Genomic DNA, 25373 nt, shown 5'->3' on the forward strand with positions numbered 1-25373 from the left:
AAAGTACGTAATTGCCAAATCTGACGTCACACTTCCAGGCTCGCGAGGAAAACAAAACTGGGACCGGTCTAAATGCGTCTTCGCCATAATTAACAAAATAATGTGAGAAATTGCCATCGAGAAAACGCCATGTATGACCCATCGTACACTGCACGGGTCACGCATCAGATCACACATGCAAGGTTTTGTATGGGGAAACTGTACGTAGTTTCCCCATAATAGGGATTCGAACCCACGGTGGGCCATTGCAGTTGTGTGTATAATAAGAGTGCTCTCTCTAGCCATGAATGATATACGCCAGACATTTTAGAATACATTACTCAGAAACAGGAATTCAAAATAGAGGGTTAACTTACAGTACCGATGAGCTGCCGGAGCTGCCTCCAAAGATACATCCAAGGGTTCCATGAGAGCGGTGGCAACTAATTTTATAATCCATTTCCAGAACACAAATAAAATCCTTCCATACGAGCTGCAACAAGCAGCTGCTGATGCATGCAACATGTCTGAGTGATAAACACGCCCTCAAGAGGTCAATCAGAACCATCACGCGGATATTTCGAACTGTCTCGGTTCCCTGACGTGGCGCTCGGTTTGCGAGATAATACCGAAAGAAAAAAACAACATTGTCACACGAAGTTGTGTGCGTTTAGATGGTTGATTTCGATACCTCAAGTTCTAAATCTGAGGTCTCGAAATCAAATTACTTCTTTCTCGAAAACTATGGCACTTCAGAGGAAGCCAATTCTCACAATGTTTTATACCATCAACCTCTCCCCATTACTCGTCACCAAGAAAGGTTTTATGCTGATGAATATTTGTAGTTGATTGCCAATAGTGTCCACTGCCTTTAAAAAGCTCAGACAAAGGTCAATGATTGCATTATTTATCAAATAGAAACAAATAACCATAGAACGATAAAAAAAACCCTAAATGCATTGATGTCATTTGTCGCAGTGTTTTTCAATGTGGGATTTTATTCTTCTAAATCAATTCGAAAAACGGAATCCGTATCAAAACATAAAGAAAATGTTTGAGGATGGCAGGTTTGATACAGGCCCTACATAAACAAATTGCGGTTTGGCAACACAGTTAAATTCTAAGAACGTGTTGGTATGGCAAGATGTTAAAGCCATTGGACACTTCCGGTACAGAAAAAAAAAGAACAAAGTTCACAGATTTACAAATAACTTACAAGGTTTACAGAAGGTAATGGTGAAAGACTTCTCTTGAAATATTATTCCATGAAATACTTTACTTCTCGAGAAAACATTAAAACAATATCAGTTCTCGATATCGAGAATTACGCATTTATTTTAAACACATGTCATGACACGGTGAAACGTGCGGAAACAAGGGTGGGTTTTCCCGTTATTTTTTCCTGACTCTGATGACCAATTGAGCCTAAATTTTTGTTATTCTATATATAAGTTGTGATACACGAAGTGTGGGCCTTTGACATTACTGTTTACCGAAAGTGTCCAATGGCTTGAAGAATTATGCAAATTTGATGTGCCTAATTAACATTTACACTCTGCCCAATCCCAAAACAAAATAATGAGCAACCGGTTTCTCAGCATTCTCAAGGCAAGACAAACATATAATACATCTTACCAAACAAGCAAATCTAAAAGTTATCATCTTCATTGCTTTATTCTATCCTTTTGATAAAAACGAATAAACCTTTCCTCAAACAAACAATATTGCTCTGAAGCTATTTCATTGAAAATATCATTTAAAAAAATCTGTGTATAAAATTTAAAAAAAATATAATCACTCAATATTGATAAGCTGCATAAACGTGGACAGCATTTCTCAACATTCACAGATAACAATAACAATATGTCAAATATGGAATGATAAATAAATCCACTAATTGGACAGTATACAGACATAATCTACAAACAATTAAAAAAGATGAAAAAGTTTGTCCATACCTCAAATACTATATACAAAATCGTCATTGTTGGAATTTGAGTTTTTATATGAAGAAAATTGCACCTACATTCAAAACGAACTACTCTTAAAGGAACATTACCTAAACCATTTATGTGACGTCACTTTATTATCTTTCATTTTACAACAACATTGTGAGAAATAACAACTCTTCTAAGATCACAGATTTACATTAAACTTACACGGTCTAATGATGACGATAGTAGAAAATATCCCTTGAAATACATCTGTCCGAAATGTTGTATTTGATGAGAAATTTATACAACTATTTTCCCATTTTGGCGTAATCGCTCAGTGGGCGTTTCATTATTTTTTTTACTTGATATATCAGTTCAAAAATTGAATGGGTCGGTTTTTCACTTTTCTCTCGGGACCCAGATGGCCGATCGATCTCAAACTTTTACAGGGTTATCAGTTTATGTATATATGGTGGATTACATAAAGTGCTTACACTGCCAGCAATTATTTTGTCAGCAAAACCAATTCTGTAACGTTCCTTTAACTAATTAAACAAAAACAAAATTGCATATTCTCGCAAAACAGCTCCATCTGGAGTCATCATACTTTTCTTCTGAAAGACTTCACACAAGTTCTAAAAAATACTGAATTAAAATTGTGTTTACTGATAATAAAAAAATGAACAAAACAAACAACCAGTGCTTTTCCCCAGTCTTAAAATACTTATAATTTCTTTAAGGACGGAATGAAAATGGTTGTAACAACCAAATATATTATGAAAAGGTTTATTTTCACTAGTTCGTCAACATGTTAAAAAGAAATTTTTGTTTGTTGTTAATACATTTATACAGAAGATTTTCCAGCAAATTTAAATAATTTCAGCTATTTTTAGTAAGCAGCTTTTGAACTTATTTCTGTACTCCAAATCTTATAAGGTGTATTTGTTATTGCATCCTTCGAATTAAGAGAATACACACAAGTAGGCAAACTTAAAGAGCTTGAGTATTCTGGACGGAGTAAAACCGAAGAGCTCAGAGAAAACCAAAGCACAAATCTACTTCAGCCAAAACAGGAATAGAACCTGGGCCAGAGACATGGAGCAAGTTGGAGTGTGCACTCTTTTTGACTCGAACCCAGGCTGGTCAACCAGGCTGGTCAACCAGGCTGGTCAACCAGGCTGGTCAACCAGGCTGGTCAACCAGGCTGGTCAACCAGGCTGGTCAACCAGGCTGGTCAACCAGGCTGGTCAACCAGGCTGGTCAACCAGGCTGGTCAACCAGGCTGGTCAACCAGGCTGGTCAACCAGGCTGGTCAACCAGGCTGGTCAACAACCAGCCTCAGGACCATGGTTTCTTCACTGATGGTCCAAGTAGCAAAGTGTAGATCATCTATACTGCGTCCCCTGCGCCTGTTATCTGGGTAGGTAACCTGGAAGGGAGCTATGTCTAGAGAGCTTGGGGTGAAGAAAGCTCCTCCCATGAAAAACCCAGGTTTAAGTCTACAGTTCTCCATGGCTTTCTTCAAAGTGTAGATCATCTATACTACGTCTCCTGCGCCGTCTACGTCTGTTATCTGGGTAGGTAACCTGGAAGCGAGCTTGGTCTAGAGAGCTTGGGGTGAAGAAAGCTCCTCCCATGATAAACCCAGGTTTAAGTCTACAGTTCTCCATGGCTTTCTTCAAAGTGTAGATCATCTATACTACGTCTCCTGCGCCGTCTACGTCTGTTATCTGGGTAGGTAACCTGGAAGGGAGCTATGTCTAGAGAGCTTTGGGTGAAGAAAGCTCCCCCCCATGATAGACCCAGTTTTAAGTCTAGAGTTCTCCATGGCTTTCTTCAAAGTGTAGATCATCTATACTACGTCTCCTGCGCCGTCTACGTCTGTTATCTGGGTAGGTAACCTGGAAGCGAGCTTGGTCTAGAGAGCTTGGGGTAAAGAAAGCTCCTCCCATGATAAGACCATGGTGGGAATATGAACCTTGATCAAGTAGCATACTGGCACCTTAAGAAAAAAACACAAAAGAAACTAGTTTTAGCCGATCAGTAAGCAATTTGCAGGTTAGATTTGGATATTGCCTGGTATAATGCTGTGCTTGATCACAAGCTTGATCACAAGTATCACTTAAATATTTAATTCCTCAGACAATCAAACGCTGCTTTTAGCTTCTAGAGCCAATAGTTTGTATTACTATTGATTTAAGCGTACATGTAAAACTTCCCTTTAAAGGCATTGAACACGTTTGGTAATTGTCAAAGACCAGTATTCTCACTTAATATATCCCAACATATGCATTATATAACAAGCCTACGAAAATTTGGACTCATTTGGTCATTGAAGTTGCAAGAAAATGATGAAGGAAAAACACCCTTGTTGCATTACTTTGTGTGCTTATAGATAGGAATAAAGGCTTCTGGCCAGAAGTCTTTTATTATTTTAGTGAGAAATTACCTTTTTCTCAAAAACTATGTTACTTCAGAGGGAGCCGTTTCTAACATTGTTTTGTACTATCAACAGCTCTCCATTGCTCATTACCAAGTATCTTTTGATGCTGATATATTTGTTGAGTAATAACCAAACGTGTACAGTGCCTTAAGTAGTTTATTATAACCTTGTTCTTCATTGTCCATACTGTAGCGAGCGTCAAGTAGGTCTTTATGTTTCTGTCGAGCCAGACTAGCAAGTTGCATATGCTCTTGAACTTCAGTGTCAGTCAGAGTCAGTCCCCAAATACGAACCTAGAACAAAAATAATAATGATTGATCAGAAATAGGGTAGAAGATTTTGGTAAGTTAAGGTGTAACTGGACATTTCAATATGGGGGTGGGGAGGGGCTGATGCAATGGGCAAAAACATCATTACTGTTAATCTTTTTGTGTTGGGGGGGGGGGGTGGTTATTACATCAAAACATTCCTTTGTACATTTTGCTACTCTAATTGGTTCCGCTGAGCGGGTGAGCTCTGGTGCCACTCCCCCCACCCCACAATCCTTCTCACTACTTTCTCAATGTAAAAATGATTAACCTCCGAAATTAGTAACAATACCTCATAACATCTTATGATCTTAACAAAAAAAGACCTTACCTCATCCAAAATGCCTGTGAGGAAATTGTTCTCATCTCGTCCAAGAAACAACTGAGTACCATTTACCTGCAGAACAAAGAAATCCAAATCATTAATTATTAAACTGACTCATTCTGTCACCAATGTGACTCTGTTTTCTTTATGTACTGTCAACGAATGAATGTTAATCAGTCAGTTGCCTTACATTGTCTGTATTCTAAACAATAGTTCAAATTTCTCCTTTCAATGCATTTCCTTTCATATGCTTAATCAAAGTTTATTACCATGTGTAATATGTACATTTGTTTTTGTTTTGTTTTTACTCATCATTGTTTTTCCAATGTGATTGTGACTTATTTTAATTTTAATTTTTTTTTTATTGTAAATTTACTTGCAGTTTGACAACAAAATCGTAAATTTACAATAAATTTACAATTAAAAAAGTTTACAATTAAATTGTTCCGGTCCTGGAAATACACGTAGGCAACTGGTCTTGGCATTGGTTCCCCGCTAGATATAAGATTTTGTAATGGAAATGTCCTTTGCAAAGTAAAAAGGGCCTTACCCCCCTCAAAGATATAATTCCATACCTAAAAAGCGATTTGTTATTCAAAATGAAGGCATATAATTTTCTAGTTTTATGATTCTAATTTGTATTCCTACATTTGTTTAAACTAACAACCTACCCAACTATGAGTTGCTACACTTATCTCTGTAGTTTCCAGCACACCATCGATAAACACACTCAGCTCAGCGTCTGAAAAAATGTACAAATTAACAAAATTCATCAATCAGAAAAAGTCTTGATTGATCCAAGCCCCGTTGCAGTCAATCCAACAATCATATCAACCTCCTTCTCAAAATGATTGAGCCCCTCTTCTAGTTACTTTCAATCCACATGGAAACAAGGCTAAAGCCATTGGACACTTTCGGTAAACAGTATTTTCTAAAGGCCCACACTTCGTGTATCACAACTTTTATACAAAATAACAAACCTGTGAAATTTTAGGCTCAATCGGTCGTCGAAATTGGAAGAAAATAACGGGAAAACCAACCCTCGTTTCCGCACGTTTCGCCGTGTCATGACATGTGTTTACAATAAATTTGTAATTCTCGATGTCGAGAATTGATAATTGTTTTAATGATTTCTCAAAAACTAAAGCATTTCAAGGAATAATATTTCAGAAGTCTTCACTGTAAATTCTGTAAGTTATTTGTAAATCTGTGAACTGTTCCGAAAGTGTATAATGGCTTTAATGGGACGAGGTTGGAATTAAGCCCATATGAAATTTATTAACCTTAACTTAAGATCAGTTGAAATAGAAGTTTATCTTTGCTTTTTGTTCTGACTGATTGTTTTAGCCCTTTTACATGTAACATTTTGATATATCATATAATACTAACCTGCGCAAAATTCATTCTTAAAGGTGGTAGGATTTTTGAGATATCACAAAAATCTAGAGGAATTATGTCTGTAGAGGAAGATTAAACAATAATGGAATACATATTCTGAGAAATGTTTCCTGCAGAAATGTTTCTCAGAGTTCAATATTTTTTGAATCCCTGTATGTTTAAAGGGAATTGTTTCTCAAAATTGTGTACAATTTCAACAGCTGCAATACTTCTTATCAAGCACGTTTATATGGTAGCTCTTTTTTTGTGAGTAAATTACCCAAAGGTGTTCCCTCCATTTAAAGTGTATCTGTGTGAGGAGGACAAGTTGTTGTGAGCTTATTTGCTTTGTAAATACACATGAACTATAATCACTAGGACAAACCTGGACTAAGTAGAATATAGAAATTTCTCTAAGAACAAACTCTACCTGGCAAGTAGATACACAATGGTGTTACCGCAAAACAAATATTTATAAGATTGTCACAAACGAGAAAAAGATCCTCTCTTGGTCTGTAACATCCTATACTCACTTTGTGCATCAAATCTTACAGCGAGATGTTTCCAAGTAGAGTTAGTTACAGTGGATGAACTTACAGCAACTTGACTTCCTACTTTAGCAATAAGATTCCTTCAATAAATAACACAGACAAATACACATTAGAAAAAGAAACAATAGTTTTGTGCTCTGGGGCATTAAACTAATATCAATCATTAAGGTTTCAATGACTAGGGGAGGACTTCAAAATGAGTTAAGACTCATCTTATCATGAGTTAAAGCCATTGGACACTCTCGGTAAACAGAATTGTCCAAGGCCCACACTTCATGTATCATAACTTCTATATAAAATAATAAACCTGTGAAAATGTGACGTAGGTTTCGAGAAAGAAGTAATTTTCCATGAATTTGATTTCAAGACCTCAAATTTAGAATTTGAGGTCTCGAAATCAAGCATCTGAAAGCACACAACTTCGTGTGACAAAGGTGTTTTTTTCTTTCAGTATTATCTCACAGCTTCGACGACCAAATGAGCTCAAATTTTCACAGGTTTGTTATTTTATGCATATGTTGAGACACACCCTATAAGACGACTAGTCTTTGACAATTACCAGTAGTGTCCAGTGTCTTTAAGTATACTTTGTTAATCAATATAATTCAAAGCAATTACGATAAATCAGACTCAAAGTCAACAATTTATTATAAATTGTTTTTGTTTAAGATCCTTAACAGTGAGAAACATGCGTTGTTATTCAATTGTCAATTGATTATAAATTGACTGGCCCGTCCCGTAGACCATTTGCCTCGGGCAATTGGACCCATGTAAAAAATTAGCCCCACCATTCAGTGGTCCCAGTCAAAAGGCACTCGGAACAATGAACGGACTTAAAAACAACTCATGAGACTCACCCATTCTGGTAAATGGATAAAGACTCAAACCAAACCTACTCATCTACAACTCACAGCTACTCACAAACAACTCACTAGACTTACCCATTCTCTATGTACATACACAGTGTAGTATCCAATGTACATAATACAGGCATGCTGGGAGTTGGATAAAGACTCAAACCAAACCTACTCATCTACAACTCACAGCTACTCACAAACAACTCACTAGACTTACCCATTCTCTATGTACATACACAGTGTAGTATCCAATGTATATAATACAGGCATGCTGGTAGATGTATAAAGACTCAAACCAAACCTACTCATCTACAACTCACAGCTACTCACAAACAACTCACTAGACTTACCCATTCTCAATGTACATACACAGTGTAGTATCCAATGTACATAATACAGGCATGATGGGAGTTGGATAAAGACTCAAACCAAACCTACTCATCTACAACTCACAGCTACTCACAAACAACTCACTAGACTTACCCATTCTCAATGTACATACACAGTGTAGTATCCAATGTACATAATACAGGCATGCTGGTAGTTGGATAAAGACTCAAACCAAACCTACTCATCTACAACTCACAGCTACTCACAAACAACTCACTAGACTTACCCATTCTCTATGTACATACACAGTGTAGTATCCAATGTATATAATACAGGCATGCTGGTAGATGTATAAAGACTCAAACCAAACCTACTCATCTACAACTCACAGCTACTCACAAACAACTCACTAGACTTACCCATTCTATATGTACATACACAGTGTAGTATCCAATGTATATAATACAGGCATGCACGTAGTTGGATAAAGACTCAAACCAAACCTACTCATCTACAACTCACAGCTACTCACAAACAACTCACTAGACTTACCCATTCTCTATGTACATACACAGTGTAGTATCCAATGTACATAATACAGGCATGCTGGTAGATGGGTAACCTGATGGTAGATACACCCATGCTTCCAACGTGAAGCTTAGTGTTAATTGGAGCGTATCTATCATGGGTAGGATGACGTAATCATCAACTCCATCTAGCTCTAGGGCCTGATTCACTCTGCAAAAATAAACCAAGTAAAATATCTTGAAAGGAATAATCCATCAATACAAATTTATTTTCATCTTCTTGTTGCCACTAAGACCAATAGTAATAATAGAAATTATAAAAACAACTACCGATGCTCGTGGGGAGACCGCTCATTCTGTGTAGTTGCTCCACGAGTTTGGAACACTCTTCTAAGAAAAATTGCTACTGCTACCTCCCTTCAATGCTTCAAGACCGGACTAAAGACATACTTATTCAAGCATTCCTACTAATTCAGTTTCAAGTTTTCTGTTAAATGTTACATTGATTTTCTTATTTGTGCGCCTTGGGTGTCTCTATTGAGACAGCTATGTGCGCGTTATAAATTTATTATTAATAGTTTATTTATTTATTTATTATTATTATAGCATTTTACTTTGACGTATACCGAGCTTTACATTAGTGCCCATGGTACATTAATTGGCCAATAACATTCCTTTATCTTTTTTCAGCTCCCTGGGGAGTATACAACCTGGGCAACAGTAGCACTCCAAAGGTTTTTTCATACACAATATCAACCTCTACCCTCGCAGGTACCCATTTATACCCCTTGGTGAAGAGAAGCAATTATTAGTAAAGCATCTTGCTCATAAACGCAAGTGTCATGGCGGGGATTTGAACCCACACTCCGGTGACTTAGCCACCAGAACTTAAATTGATGCTCATAAACGCAAGTGTCATGGCAGGGATTTGAACCCACACTCCGGTGACTTAGCCACCAGAACTTAAATTGATGCTCATAAACGCAAGTGTCATGGCGGGGATTTGAACCCACACTCCGGTGACTTAGCCACCAGAACTTAAATTGATGCTCATAAACGCAAGTGTCATGGCAGGGATTTGAACCCACACTCCGGTGACTTAGCCACCAGAACTTAAATTGATGCCCATAAACGCAAGTGTCATGGCGGGGATTTGAACACACACTCCAGTGACTTAGCTACCAGAACTTAAATTGATGCTCATAAACGCAAGTGTCATGGCAGGGATTTGAACCCACACTCCGGTGACTTAGCCACCAGAACTTAAATTGATGCTCATAACGCAAGTGTCATGGCGGGGATTTGAACCCACACTCCGGTGACTTAGCCACCAGAACTTAAATTAATGCTCATAAACGCAAGTGTCATGGCAGGGATTTGAACCCACACTCCGGTGACTTAGCCACCAGAACTTAAATTGATGCTCATAAACGCAAGTGTCATGGCGGGGATTTAAACCCACACTCCGGTGACTTAGCCACCAGAACTTAAATTGATGCTCATAAACGCAAGTGTCATGGCGAGGATTTGAACCCACACTCCTGTGACTTAGCTACCAGAACTTAAATTGATGCCCATAAACGCAAGTGTCATGGCGGGGATTTGAACCAACACTCCGGTGACCTAGCTACCAGAACTTAAATTGATGCTCATAAACGCGAGTATCATGGCGGGGATTTGAACCCACCCTCCTGTGACTTAGCTACCAGAACTTAAATTGATGCTCATAAACACAAGTGTCATGGCGGGGATTTGAACCCACACTCCGGTGACTTAGCCACCAGAACTTAAATTGATGCTCATAAACGCAAGTGTCATGGCGGGGATTTGAACCCACACTCCGGTGACTAAGCTACCAGAACTTAAATTGATGCTCATAAACGCAAGTGTCATGGCGGGGATTTGAACCCACACTCCGGTGACTTAGCTACCAGAACTTAAATTGATAATCATAAACGCAAGTGTCATGGCGGGGATTTGAACCCAAACTCCGGTGACTTAGCCACCAGAACTTAAATTGATGCTCATAAACGCAAGTGTCATGGCGGGGATTTGAACCCACACTCCGGTGACTTAGCCACCAGAACTTAAATTGATGCCCATAAACGCAAGTGTCATGGCGGGGATTTGAACCCACACTCCGGTGACTTAGCTACCAGAACTTAAATTGATGCTCATAAACGCAAGTGTCATGGCGACGATTTGAACTCACACTCCGGTGACTAAGCTACCAGAACTTAAATTGATGCTCATAAACGCAAGTGTCATGGCGGGGGTTTGAACCCACACTCCGGTGACTTAGCCACCAGAACTTAAATTGATGCTCATAAACGCAAGTGTCATGGCGGGGATTTGAACCCACACTCCGGTGACTTAGCCACCAGAACTTAAATTGATGCCCATAAACGCAAGTGTCATGGCGGGGATTTGAACACACACTCCAGTGACTTAGCTACCAGAACTTAAATTGATGCTCATAAACGCAAGTGTCATGGCGACGATTTGAACCCACACTCCGGTGACTAAGCCACCAGAACTTAAATTGATGCTCATAAACGCAAGTGTCATGGCGGGGGGATTTGAACCCACACTCCGGTGACTTAGCCACCAGAACTTAAATTGATGCTCATAAACGCAATGTCATGGCGGGGATTTGAACCCACACTCCGGTGACTTAGCCACCAGAACTTAAATTGATGCCCATAAACGCAAGTGTCATGGCAGGGATTTGAACCCACACTCCGGTGACTTAGCTACCAGAACTTAAATTGATGCTCATAAACGCAAGTGTCATGGCGACGATTTGAACCCACACTCCGGTGACTAAGCCACCAGAACTTAAATTGATGCTCATAAACGCAAGTGTCATGGCGGGGATTTGAACCCACACTCCGGTGACTTAGCCACCAGAACTTAAATTGATGCTCATAAACGCAATGTCATGGCGGGGATTTGAACCCACACTCCGGTGACTTAGCTACCAGAACTTAAATTGATGCTCATAAACGCAAGTGTCATGGCGGGGATTTGAACCCACACTCCGGTGACTAAGCTACCAGAACTTAAATTGATGCTCATAAACGCAAGTGTCATGGCGGGGATTTGAACCCACACTCCGATGACTTAGCCACCAGAACTTAAATTGATGCTCATAAACGCAAGTGTCATGGCGGGGATTTGAACCCACACTCCGGTGACTTAGCTACCAGAACTTAAATTGATGCTCATAAACGCAAGTGTCATGGCGGGGATTTGAACCCACACTCCGGTGACTTAGCCACCAGAATTTAAATTGATGCTCATAAACGCAAGTGTCATGGCGAGGATTTGAACCCACACTCCGGTGACTTAGCCACCAGAACTTAAATTGATGCCCATAAACGCAAGTGTCATGGCAGGGATTTGAACCCACACTCCGGTGACCTAGCTACCAGAACTTAAATTGATGCTCATAAACGCAAGTGTCATGGCGGGGATTTGAACCCACACTCCGGTGACTTAGCCACCAGAACTTAAATTGATGCTCATAAACGCAAGTGTCATGGCGGGGATTTGAACCCACACTCCGGTGACTTAGCCACCAGAACTTAAATTGATGCTCTTAAACCCTCAGCCATGACACAGAATTTACTAAACGTTGAGAGGCATTTTTTTTTCATTTTTGCGTCACTTGATTGATGCAACCAATAAGGAAAACTGTTTTTTAGGTGTGTTAAAATGAAATTCAAGAGAACAGGTTTGGCCCAGTGTTTGCAGATTGAAATGCAGCACCTTGTAAACTCCAATCATGACAAGACTTGTAGAGTCAGTAGAAAGCTATAAAATCTTACATATCAGCGCATTTATAGCTGAGTCTAGACCATATGACATCTTGTTTATTATAGACAAAGACACCAAGCCGTCCACCTAGGTAGTTAGTATCATACAAGTCACCTGAATCAACCAGTATAGTGACTTACCTATCAGCACATTTATAGCTGAGTCTGGACCATATGACGTCTTGTTGATTATAGACAAAGACCCCAAGCCGTCCACCTAGGTAGGTAGTATCATACAAGTCACCTGAATCAACCAAAGTGTCTTCACCTTCTTTGATTACCACTCTGAAAAGAAAAGAAAAAAATCACACAAGAATGGTTCATTATTGGTTATTGGAAGAAGAATACTACGTTCAGCACTCAGCAGTATGCTAATAATAATAATTATAAGACTTGTAATGCGCACGTATCCACCCTGGTGTTCAAGGCGCAGTAAAACCAACAAACAAACAAAACAAAACAAAGAAAACCAGACACAACAAAATTAGTCCTTGAAAACCTGTGACATAAGATAAGTTTTGAGAAGAGATTTGAATGTTGTGGTACAAAGACAAGATCTAAGATTAAGTGGCAGAGAGTTCAAGATGCGTGGCGCAGCTGAAGAAAAAGACCTGTCACCCCATTGTCCTGCAAAGTATGCCGAGCTACGTTATTGTAGTAAGAGACCTCACCTTTATAGCACCATGTAATGGTTTACAAGGTACTGAAGTGCAATACGCAGCCAATCAAAACAGGAACACCGGGGTGAGCCCCTTTGCCTTACGATAAGTTCACATAAAGAACCAATGGTTGTACATCCCATCCCAATGCCAAAGGACGAAGCATCATGGTTAAGTGTCTTGCTTAAGCATCATGGTTAAGTGTCTTGCTTAAGCATCATGGTTAAGTGTCTTGCTTAAGCATCATGGTTAAGTGTCTTGCTTAAGGACACAAGGGTCCTGTAAGCAGATAAGGGTCTTGTATTTACATTTTTATGGATTGTTGTATTTCCTCACTTTTGTTATGCGCTTGTGTACATTTTATGGAATGGGCGCAATAAAAGAATAGAGTGTTATTACTAATATTCAGACCAGGACTCGAACCCAAACTGCGCTGATCAAAAACACCAGAGCTTGACTTCGGTGTTCATATCTGTGCGGCCACTTCACATCATAAAGGGATGGTACATCACTGGTTATTGGAAGAGTGCATTCATTCCAATCCTCTAGTAATAAAGGGATGGTTCACCATTGGTTGGTGTCATTCCTATGGTTTTGCACATCATTAAAATCAGTTAAATCAGTTGTTTTTTGAGGATTGAAGCAGTATAGGAATCATATAGTCTTACATTATCGGTTGAATTTGGAGGATTAAAGGCAGTGGACACTATTGGTAATTGTCAAAGACTAGCCTTCACAGTTGGTGTTTCTCAACATAAGCATAAAATAACAAACCTGTGAAAATTTGAACTCAATCGGTCATCGAACTTGCGAGATAATAATGGAAGAAAAAACACCCTTGTCACACGAAGTTGTGTGCGTTTAGATGGTTGATTTCGAGACCTCAAGTTCTAAATCTGAGGTTTCAAAATCAAATTCGTGGAAAATTACTTCTTTCTCGAAAACTATGACACTTCAGAGGGTGCCGTTTTTCACAATGTTTTATACCATCAACCTCTCCCCATTACTCGTCACCAAGAAAGGTTTTATGCTAATAATTACTTTGAGTTATTACCAATAGTGTCCACTGCCTTTAATGCAGTAAGCATCCTACAAACTCATATCAGTTAACTTTGGGGGATTAAAGCAGTAGGCATCCTACAAACTCATATCAGTTAACTTTGGAGGATTGCAGCCGTAGGGATTCTACGTAAACCCATATTGGTTACTTTTGGGGTCAGGGTAAATGTGAGTGTAAGGCCTACATGTACCTTATTAGTCCTATGTCGGGTCGATGAGTAAGGAACCATTTATACGGATCGTGCCTTAGTAGTGAGTCTACATAAGCTCATAATGGTTTGAATTAGGAGGTATTACTTAATTGGGATAAATGGAAGTACCTTATTAGTCCAATGTCGGGTCGATGAGTAAGGAACCGTTTATATGCAATCTGATGTTGCCATAGATACGGATCGTGCCTTAGTAGTGAGTCTACATAAGCTCATAATGGTTTGAATTAGGAGGTATTACTTAATTGGGATAAATGGAAGTACCTTATTAGTCCAATGTCGGGTCGATGAGTAAGGAACCATTTATATGCAATCTGATGTTGCCATAGATACGGATCGTGCCTTAGTAGTGAGTCTACATAAGCTCATAATGGTTTGAATTAGGAGGTATTACTTAATTGGGATAAATGGAAGTACCTTATTAGTCCAATGTCGGGTACATGAGTAAGGAACCATTTATATACAATCTGATATTGCCATAGATACGGATCATGCCTTAGTAGTGAGTCTACATACATGTAAGCTCATAATGGTTTGAATTAGGAGGTATTACTTAATTGGGATAAATGGAAGTACCTTATTAGTCCAATGTCGGGTCGATGAGTAAGGAACCATTTATATGCAATCTGATGTTGCCATAGATACGGATCGTGCCTTAGTAGTGAGTCTACATAAGCTCATAATGGTTTGAATTAGGAGGTATTACTTAATTGGGATAAATGGAAGTACCTTATTAGTCCAATGTCGGGTCGATGAGTAAGGAACCGTTTATATGCAATCTGATGTTGCCATAGATACGGATCATGCCTTAGTAGTGAGTCTACATACATGTAAGCTCATAATGGTTTGAATTAGGAGGTATTACTTAATTGGGATAAATGGAAGTACCTTATTAGTCCAATGTCGGGTCCATGAGTAAGGAACCATTTATATACAATCTGATATTGCCATAGATACGGATCATGCCTTAGTAGTGAGTCTACATACATGTAAGCTCATAATGGTTTGAATTAGGAGGTATTACTTAATTGGGATAAATGGAAGTACCTTATTAGTCCTATGTCGGGTCGATGAGTAAGGAACCATTTATATGCAATCTGATGTTGCCATAGATACGGATCGTGCCTTAGTAGTGAGTCTACATAAGCTCATAATGGTTTGAATTAGGAGGTATTACTTAATTGGGATAAATGGAAGTACCTTATTAGTCCTATGTCGGGTCGATGAGTAAGGAACCATTTATATGCAATCTGATGTTGCCATAGATACGGATCGTGCCTTAGTAGTGAGTCTAAATAAGCTCATAATGGTTTGAATTAGGAGGTATTACTTAATTGGGATAAATGGAAGTACCTTATTAGTCCTATGTCGGGTCGATGAGTAAGGAACCATTTATATGCAATCTGATGTTGCCATAGATACGGATCATGCCTTAGTAGTGAGTCTACATAAGCTCATAATGGTTTGAATTAGGAGGTATTACTTAATTGGGATAAATGGAAGTGCCTTATTAGTCCTACATGTATGTCGGGTCGATGAGTAAGGAACCATTTATATGCAATCTGATGTTGCCATAGATACGGATCGTGCCTTAGTAGTGAGTCTACATAAGCTCATAATGGTTTGAATTAGGAGGTATTACTTAATTGGGATAAATGGAAGTACCTTATTAGTCCTATGTCGGGTCCATGAGTAAGGAACCATTTATATGCAATCTGATGTTGCCATAGATACGGATCATGCCCTAGTAGTGAGTCTACATAAGCTCATAATGGTTTGAATTAGGAGGTTTTACTTAATTGGGATAAATGGAAGTACCTTATTAGTCCAATGTCGGGTCGATGAGTAAGGAACCATTTATATGCAATCTGATGTTGCCATAGATACGGATCATGCCTTAGTAGTGAGTCTACATAAGCTCATAATGGTTTGAATTAGGAGGTATTACTTAATTGGGATAAATGGAAGTACCTTATTAGTCCTATGTCGGGTCGATGAGTAAGGAACCATTTATACGGATCGTGCCTTAGTAGTGAGTCTACATAAGCTCATAATGGTTTGAATTAGGAGGTATTACTTAATTGGGATAAATGGAAGTACCTTATTAGTCCAATGTCGGGTCGATGAGTAAGGAACCATTTATATGCAATCTGATGTTGCCATAGATACGGATCATGCCTTAGTAGTGAGTCTACATAAGCTCATAATGGTTTGAATTAGGAGGTATTACTTAATTGGGATAAATGGAAGTACCTTATTAGTCCAATGTCGGGTCGATGAGTAAGGAACCATTTATATGCAATCTGATGTTGCCATCCTTGTAGATACGGATCGTGCCATAATAACTCCACCTGATCCGCTGTTGTGTAGGAATGATACAAAGCATTGGCTAAAGTCAGACCTGGTCCTGTGTTGGAGTTCACTCTCTGCAAAAATCAACAAGAAATTGATGCTTAGGTGAGAACAGGCTTTTACACTTAATACTGTGACAGGTTTCCATCATTAGTTTTATAATACTGTAACAGGTTTCCATCATGAGTTTTATAATACTGTAACAGGTTTCCATCATTAGTTTTATAATACTGTAACAGGTTTCCATCATTAGTTTTATAATACTGTGACAGGTTTCCATCATTAGTTTTATAATACTGTAACAGGTTTCCATCATTAGTTTTATAATACTGTGACAGGTTTCCATCATGAGTTTTATAATACTGTAACAGGTTTCCATCATTAGTTTTATAATACTGTAACAGGTTTCCATCATTAGTTTTATAATACTGTGACAGGTTTCCATCATTAGTTTTATAATACTGTAACAGGTTTCCATCATTAGTTTTATAATACTGTGACAGGTTTCCATCATGAGTTTTATAATACTGTAACAGGTTTCCATCATTAGTTTTATAATACTGTGACAGGTTTCCATCATTAGTTTTATAATACTGTGACAGGTTTCCATCATTAGTTTTATAATACTGTAACAGGTTTCCATCATTAGTTTTATAATACTGTAACAGGTTTCCATCATTAGTTTTATAATACTGTAACAGGTTTCCATCATTAGTTTATAATACTGTAACAGGTTTCCATCATTAGTTTATAATACTGTAACAGGTTTCCATCATTAGTTTTATAATACTGTAACAGGTTTCCATCATTAGTTTTATAATACTGTGACAGGTTTCCATCATTAGTTTTATAATACTGTAACAGGTTTCCATCATTAGTTTTATAATACTGTGACAGGTTTCCATCATTAGTTTTATAATACTGTGACAGGTTTCCATCATTAGTTTAAAATACTGTGACAGGTTTCCATCATTAGTTTTATAATACTGTGACAGGTTTCCATCATTAGTTTTATAATACTGTGACAGGTTTCCATCATTAGTTTATAATACTGTGACAGGTTTCCATCATTAGTTTTATAATACTGTAACAGGTTTCCATCATTAGTTTTATAATACTGTGACAGGTTTCCATCATTAGTTTTATAATACTGTGACAGGTTTCCATCATTAGTTTTATAATACTGTGACAGGTTTCCATCATTAGTTTTATAATACTGTGACAGGTTTCCATCATTAGTTTTATAATACTGTGACAGGTTTCCATCATTAGTTTTATAATACTGTGACAGGTTTCCATCATTAGTTTATAATACTGTGACAGGTTTCCATCATTAGTTTTATAATACTGTAACAGGTTTCCATCATTAGTTTTATAATACTGTGACAGGTTTCCATCATGAGTTTTATAATACTGTAACAGGTTTCCATCATTAGTTTTATAATACTGTAACAGGTTTCCATCATTAGTTTTATAATACTGTAACAGGTTTCCATCATTAGTTTTATAATACTGTGACAGGTTTCCATCATGAGTTTTATAATACTGTAACAGGTTTCCATCATGAGTTTTATAATACTGTAACAGGTTTCCATCATTAGTTTTATAATACTGTCACAGGTTTCCATCATTAGTTTTATAATACTGTGACAGGTTTCCATCATTAGTTTTATAATACTGTGACAGGTTTCCATCATGAGTTTTATAATACTGTAACAGGTTTCCATCATTAGTTTTATAATACTGTAACAGGTTTCCATCATGAGTTTTATAATACTGTAACAGGTTTCCATCATTAGTTTTATAATACTGTCACAGGTTTCCATCATTAGTTTTATAATACTGTGACAGGTTTCCATCATGAGTTTTATAATACTGTGACAGGTTTCCATCATTAGTTTTATAATACTGTGACAGGTTTCCATCATTAGTTTTATAATACTGTAACAGGTTTCCATCATTAGTTTTATAATACTGTGACAGGTTTCCATCATTAGTTTTATAATACTGTAACAGGTTTCCATTATTAGTTTTATAATGCCATCGTCTGTATACTTTTTAATATGATGAATTGTTTGTTCTTAACTCTATTAAATATGCAGGGACCAAATGGAAACCAGTTCTTTCATTCTTTACGCTGATTTGGCTCACCCTCGGTAAATAAAGGAAACAAATAAATAAAACTACTTTGGCAATTGTCTTGTTTGCTTCCAATTTGGAATAAAGCTGTAGTTTGGATATGTTATTGACTGGTCCAGCGAACTACAAATATAGGTGTTTTACCTCGGCACTATTTTCAGTTGAACACTCTTGTATCATTTGATTTTGCCCACAGTATACTGTTTTCAGAAAGAAATTGTTTGATGCCATTGGTCAATAAGTTATTTAGATTTGTCCTTTCATTATCTGAGGGGAATTTTTTTATTTTTATTGAGTTCTCAAGATAAAACCATTATGAATTGTGTTATGAAGTAAATATATTCTCTACTTTTAAGTTAAGTGTTTGTTCTTGCTAACCCTCCATTCTTTATTGCATTATAAGTTTAGATTTTGTTAAAATTGTAACCCTTCCCTCGGTAATTGGGTTGGTTTAAAAAAATAATAGAAATAAATAAAGTACAATACAATCTGTTTTATATTTCGACCTCAATAGTACAAGTAAATCAAATACAGAACAAATCATAATGATAAAAAAAAAAAAAAAAAAAAAATCAATCAATCAGTCAATCAGTCAATAAATAAAATCATTATTTATTTTAATTTCAAGCTTACCTTAATTTGAATACCTCTGATACCAGCCTTGTCATGAGGATTATTAGCATTACTGTGCCGCCACATTACAACGTAAAACTTCCGATTCGACTGGTAACCAAAAACAAAGCCCATATATTCACTGCCATCATTGCTGTTGACATACATGGTACCAGTGTAGTCTACTGATGCCATGGCAACATGGGTAAGAAGCATGCAAGGCATGATGGTATCGCTGATGTCACGAATTTCCTTGCCCTGTTAGGTTAAATAAAATAGAAATTGGAACTCATTAATCATTTCCCTTTTATGAATCTCTGAATAACCAAATATCTCTGAAATCATTTTTACCCAAACCAATTGTTGTCATAGGAGAGTAATTGTAATAAGGTGGCACTCCACAGGCAAACATTTGGTAACAAGTCACAAAAATGATGAAAGGCAGGGACAAACTCTTACTGTTTCTTATTCTATTTCTCAAGATATATGTGGTCTTATTTTATGATTCAAAGCTGCTTTTATATCAATCTTTTAACACTTACTAAATATTTCACTTTATATATTATTTATATATGAAATGCAAAGCTAATGAGGATTCGTTGAACCTTTTTTTAATATCCTGTCCAGTATTTTCTGTTTGTCTGCCAATAGGTCAATGCACAAAAACTCTGCTTCGCCCTGCAGTAATTGTTGTCCTACTTTAAACTTATTAATCATAACTGTTTATTTTTACAATGCTTGTGCAATACTTTGTTGCCATTTTTAAATTGTAGTTTTTCTATTTTCTTTATGATGTTTTTTATTTTTTACTTTTGTAGTATTTCTTTGTTTTCTTCGGTTGTTTAATTGTAATTGTGCTAATCCCTTGTCTGGTTTTGATGTGTGACCAAGGGTCCCCATTTAGCATGTTTAGTGGGCCTGAGTGCCTGTTAAGCATTGATGTCATTTTTTTTGTATTTGTGCAATGAAGGTATTTAAATAAAAATTAACAAAATAAATATCTAAACCATAGTGAACTATAAATTTTGTCATATCTTACTGTGTTCTACTTCTTATAATTTGAATATAATTGACAAACTTTGTTACAATGTGAAAATGTATGAAGGGCAGCCATAAAATAAACGTCTAATGAATGAATGAATGAATGAATGAATGAATGAATACAAGCCACAAGCTCCACGGAATAGTAAAATTTGATTTTTACTTTTTTCCCCCAAAACGTGACGACTAATGAAGCTGTAACTTCTAGAGGAAAATTGAATTCACAGTGAGTAGGGATTCATGTCATTGTTCAAAACTTGATCTATACAAGGTAGCAAAACCCTTTAAAGGCACTGGACACGTTTGGTAATTGTCAAAGACCAGTATCCCAACATATGCATAAAAAACAAGCCTGTGAGAATTTTGACTTACATGTAATTGGTCTTTCAAGTTGCAAGAAAATGATGAAAGAAAAAAAAACCTTGTTGTACAACATAGTGTGTTTTCAGGTAGAAATAATAGGCTTCTGGACAAAAATCTGTTCTTATTTTAGTGAAAATTACCTCTTTCTAAAAAACTATGTTACTTCAGAGGGAGTCATTTCTCATAATGTTTTATACTATCAACAGCTCTCTGTTGCTTGCTACCTAGTAAGGTTTTATGCAAATATATATTTTGAGTAATTACCAAGCGTGTAGGCCTCCAGTGCCTTTAAGGGTGAATTTTGGGTTAAAGGTTTTGTTACTCACAGTATCTGTAACAATCCAAATAGGACTTGTAGCGTCTGTTAACGTTGGATACAGCTCAACAGAAAGGAAATCTGTCGCAAAATCAGTCACTTGATATAAGTTACTGTTTGGGCAGATGTCATCATTATCTATAGTTCCATCTCCGTCATAGTCAGTCTCACAAACATCTCCAATATTGTTTCCTGTTAGACAATAAGTAGAATTTAAAACTTTGCAAAGGGTGGAAACTATTTCAAAGGAGTAGGGTTTGCAGTGTCACAAAGATTTGAAACTATTCATTCACAATATCAATTGAATGGGTTTAGGAATGAAATTTGGCTCTTTGAGAAAAAACTAAGAAACTTTACCAAGTATAAATATCTTAGGATTCGAGCTACCGGGCAACCTCGGTAGTCTAGTTGGTAAGACACTGCTGTAGAATTGGTTGCAAGGTTCCTGGGTTCAAATCCCACCCGAGTAACATGCCTGTGATATTTGTTCACAGGACATCGGGTACTTGAGTATACAGTGCTAACACCATCGGTGTATGGGTGGTAAAATAAAAATAAAAAATAAAAAAATGACTACAAATATCTTGTACAAGTTTTTTAGACTATTTAGCAACAACTTTACTGTTTTTCCTGAGGGCCCCTACAAAATCGAAAGTCAGACTTAATAGATAAATAAAAAAAGAAAAAAACATGCCTGTTTCTTTACAAAAATTGCAGAGGTTCTTTGGTAGACTTTTGGGACGCTTGGTGGCAGCAGACTTACCAGGTCAAATCCATGGTTCTCGGTCACGTGCGCATGCTGAGAACTATGCGACAATGGAAATTTACCTGGTAAGTCTGCTGCCACCTAGCGTCACAAAGTCTCCCATTGGAACTACATGTATAAATACAGTTTATGTAGCAAGGGGTTATAGCAAGGAGGTGGTGTGCAATCTGGAGGGAACCATATCGGAAACCTCACAAACCCCTACTCCCATAAGCAATTACCGGACTGCCTTATTTATTTAGTGTGCAATACACAACACTTAAAGCCATTGGACACTTTCTGAACAGAACAAAAATAAAAGTTCATAGATTTACAAATAACTTACAGGGCTTACAGAAGGTAATGGTGAAAGACTTCCCTTTTAAATATTTACGTGAAATGCTTTACTTTTTGAGAAAACATTAAAACAATTATCAATTCTCGATATCGGGAATAACAGATTTATTTTTAACAAATGTCATGACACGGCAAAACGTGCGGAAACAAGAGTGGGTTTGCCCGTTTTTTTTCTCCCGACTCTGATGACCGATGGAGCCTAAATTTTCACAGGTTTGTTATTTTATATAGAAGTTGTGATACACGAAGTGTGGGCCTCGGACAATACTGTTTACCGATGTTGTGCGATTGCTTTAAGACCTACAAGTTTATGTCTCAATTGGAAAGACAAAGCAAAAGTTATGTTTCCCACTAACATACACATGTTCCATGTGCAGGAACTGAACTCACACTAAGACAACGCAAGAACTTGTGTTTGGACACACATGTTCCATGTACAGGAACTGAACTCACACTAAGACAACGCAAGAACTTGTGTTTGGATACACATGTTCCATGTGCAGGAACTGAACTCACACTAAGACAACGCAAGAACTTGTGCTTGGATACACATGTTCCATGTGCAGGAACTGAACTCACACTAAGACAACGCAAGAACTTGTGTTTGGACCAAAACAGTTTCAGAACCATCACACCTAATTTTTCAAGATGTTTTTTTTTCTTTTTCCCCAAAACACTTTTTTATATTCCTTACCATTAGTGTCTTCCTGTCCACTGTTTGAGACATATGGACAATTGTCATTGTCCTCTGTAATGCCATCGCCATCTTTGTCATTGTCACAAAGGTCACCTGTGAGAAAATGTTACAAAGTAGTCAAAGGTTTGAAGTTTTTAAATTGTCTCACACTTTGACCCACTAGAGTCAGTCTCAAAAGCTAAACAGACTCTCAACAACAATCTTCTAAGAGGTCATTTTCGTTTTGCTAAAAGGACATTTTCGTTTTGCTAATAATAATAATAATAATCATAACAAATTCTTATAATAGCGCATTTCACAATAACTGTATCAAAGAGCTTTACATTAGTGCCCTGGTCATAGGGCCAATAACCTCCCTTTTTAATGTTTCTCAGCTCCCTTGGGAGTATACAACCTGGGCAACAGTTTATATCGCTCCAAAGGCTTTTTCATTCACAATATCAACCTCTACCCTCGCAGGTACCCATGTATACATGTACCTCTGGGTGAAGAGAAGCAATTATAGTAAAGTATCTTGCTCAAGGACACAAGTGACATGACCGGGATTCGAACCCACACTCTACATAGCACTTTCTATGGAAAAACCTTTCTTGAAGGCTACATCTTATTGACAACACAACAACCATGGACATGTACATAAGTGTAACGCAAGCAGCCAAGTAGAAACACATGAATAGAGAGACAGTAAGAGGATTTGAAAGCACACTGAAAAAGCGAGGGGTAAACAATGAGACAAAGAGGAGTAATATAAGAAAATGTAAAACCTGGTAATATTCTGAAGGTTATTTATAAACCACAACGTTGTGTGGCTTCTGACTGGCACCCCCAAACAAAGCTATTGACAAAATAGGGACACCGCCAACATAGGGCTAGATAGCTCCATTGGTAGAGCGCCGGCACGTTAATCCGGAGGTCATTGGATCAAATCCCACTCTAGTCAATTCGTTGTCCAACCCCAACAACTTTTTTTTATTAATTGACTCACCAATACCATCCATGTCATTGTCTGATTGATCTGAGTTAGGATTACTCTCACAGTTATCAAAGATGTCTAAAATGCCGTCACCATCTCTATAAAAAACAAGAAGAAATCAATTAAAAACAATTGGAGGAGGTTGAATGGGGGTAGGGGGGGAGGTTGGATGGGGGTAGGGGGGGAGGTTGGATGGGGGTAGGGGGGGGGGGGGATGGGGGTAGGGGGGTTGGATGGGGGTAGGGAGGGGGAGGTTGGATGGGGGTAGGGGGGGGGGGAGGTTGGATGGGGGTAGGGGGGAGGTTGGATGGGGGTAGGGGGGGGGGAGGTTGGATGGGGGTAGGGGGGAGGTTGGATGGGGGTAAGGGGGGAGGTTGGATGGGGGTAGGGGGGAGGTTGGATGGGGGTAGGGGGGGTTGGATGGGGGTAGGGAGGGGGAGGTTGGATGGGGGTAGGGGGGGGGGAGGTTGGATGGGGGGTAGGGGGAGGTTGGATGGGGGTAAGGGGGGAGGTTGGATGGGGGTAGGGGGAGGTTGGATGGGGGTAGGGGGGGGGAGGTTGGATGGGGGTAGGGGGGGAGGTTGGATGGGGGTAGGGGGGGAGGTTGGATGGGGGTAAGGGGGGGAGGTTGGATGGGGGTAGGGGGGGAGGTTGGATGGGGGTAAGGGGGGGGATGGATCCTATTAGGGCCAATATGGGGACCAGACCCCACAATGTAAAAAGTGTTCTGCACTTCCATTGCTTCATCTTTGACAGATTTGGCCCCCAAAAAATGTGCGTCTACCGTCTGCCCTTGGGGGTTACACACTTCTCCTTGTATTATTTCTCACACACATTTTGGTTGGCAAATATCTATCTTGCATGGTTAGGTATCATTGAGTATTAGGTTTGCTGTAACACCATGTGTAGATTGACTTGTTGGATAGGTTATGTTCTTTTGAAAACTTGTCCCAAATTCTGAAAAAAATCTACTTCTTGCCGCCATAGAATGTGAATCTGTTGAAATTTGTGGCTTGTTGCAGGTAAGATTTGAGTTATAAAGCTGTGAAAATTTTCCGCCCCAGAAATGTACCCTGATGTCCAGGACGTCACTGTAGTACAAAACGAAAGTGTAAGGCCGCCAGGGCTACAAAAGGAACATAATCTACCTAGCAAGAACATATACAAATCAAAATGTAAAACTGATGCATTTATAGTGACAAATATCAAACTCAGATTTAATAATAATAATAACAATAGTACTCGCGGCGCTTAGTGTATATACATTTTTTACACCAATATGGGTATTGAAGTTGTGAATTCTAAGAACCAATAATTTAGCACCTTATAAGGGTTTAAAAGGTGCTGCGGCGCATTAAGCAGCCACAGCCAGGAACACTGGGGCAAAAACTCCTTTCTCATT

General features: G+C 38.1%; 1 protein-coding gene across 1 annotated transcript in view; it reads right to left on the reverse strand.

Annotated features, from left to right (window-relative positions):
- Positions 1–3642: 3642 nt before the first annotated feature.
- The window catches only part of LOC117299078, a gene marked incomplete at its 5' end in the record, with an annotated part of 62417 nt that continues 40686 nt past the window's right edge, over positions 3643–25373 (reverse strand). Inside the window, 12 exons of the mRNA XM_033782494.1 lie at positions 3643–3915; positions 4523–4649; positions 4996–5061; positions 5661–5731; positions 6900–6997; positions 8657–8842; positions 12591–12734; positions 16630–16802; positions 19501–19737; positions 21210–21391; positions 22996–23091; positions 23984–24069. Coding sequence (XP_033638385.1) covers positions 3728–3915; positions 4523–4649; positions 4996–5061; positions 5661–5731; positions 6900–6997; positions 8657–8842; positions 12591–12734; positions 16630–16802; positions 19501–19737; positions 21210–21391; positions 22996–23091; positions 23984–24069 — 1654 coding nt within the window. The remainder of the gene's footprint in view (positions 3916–4522; positions 4650–4995; positions 5062–5660; positions 5732–6899; positions 6998–8656; positions 8843–12590; positions 12735–16629; positions 16803–19500; positions 19738–21209; positions 21392–22995; positions 23092–23983; positions 24070–25373) is intronic.

The sequence above is a fragment of the Asterias rubens genome, chromosome 14 (assembly GCF_902459465.1).
Source record: "Asterias rubens chromosome 14, eAstRub1.3, whole genome shotgun sequence".
Lineage (NCBI taxonomy): Eukaryota > Metazoa > Echinodermata > Asteroidea > Forcipulatida > Asteriidae > Asterias > Asterias rubens.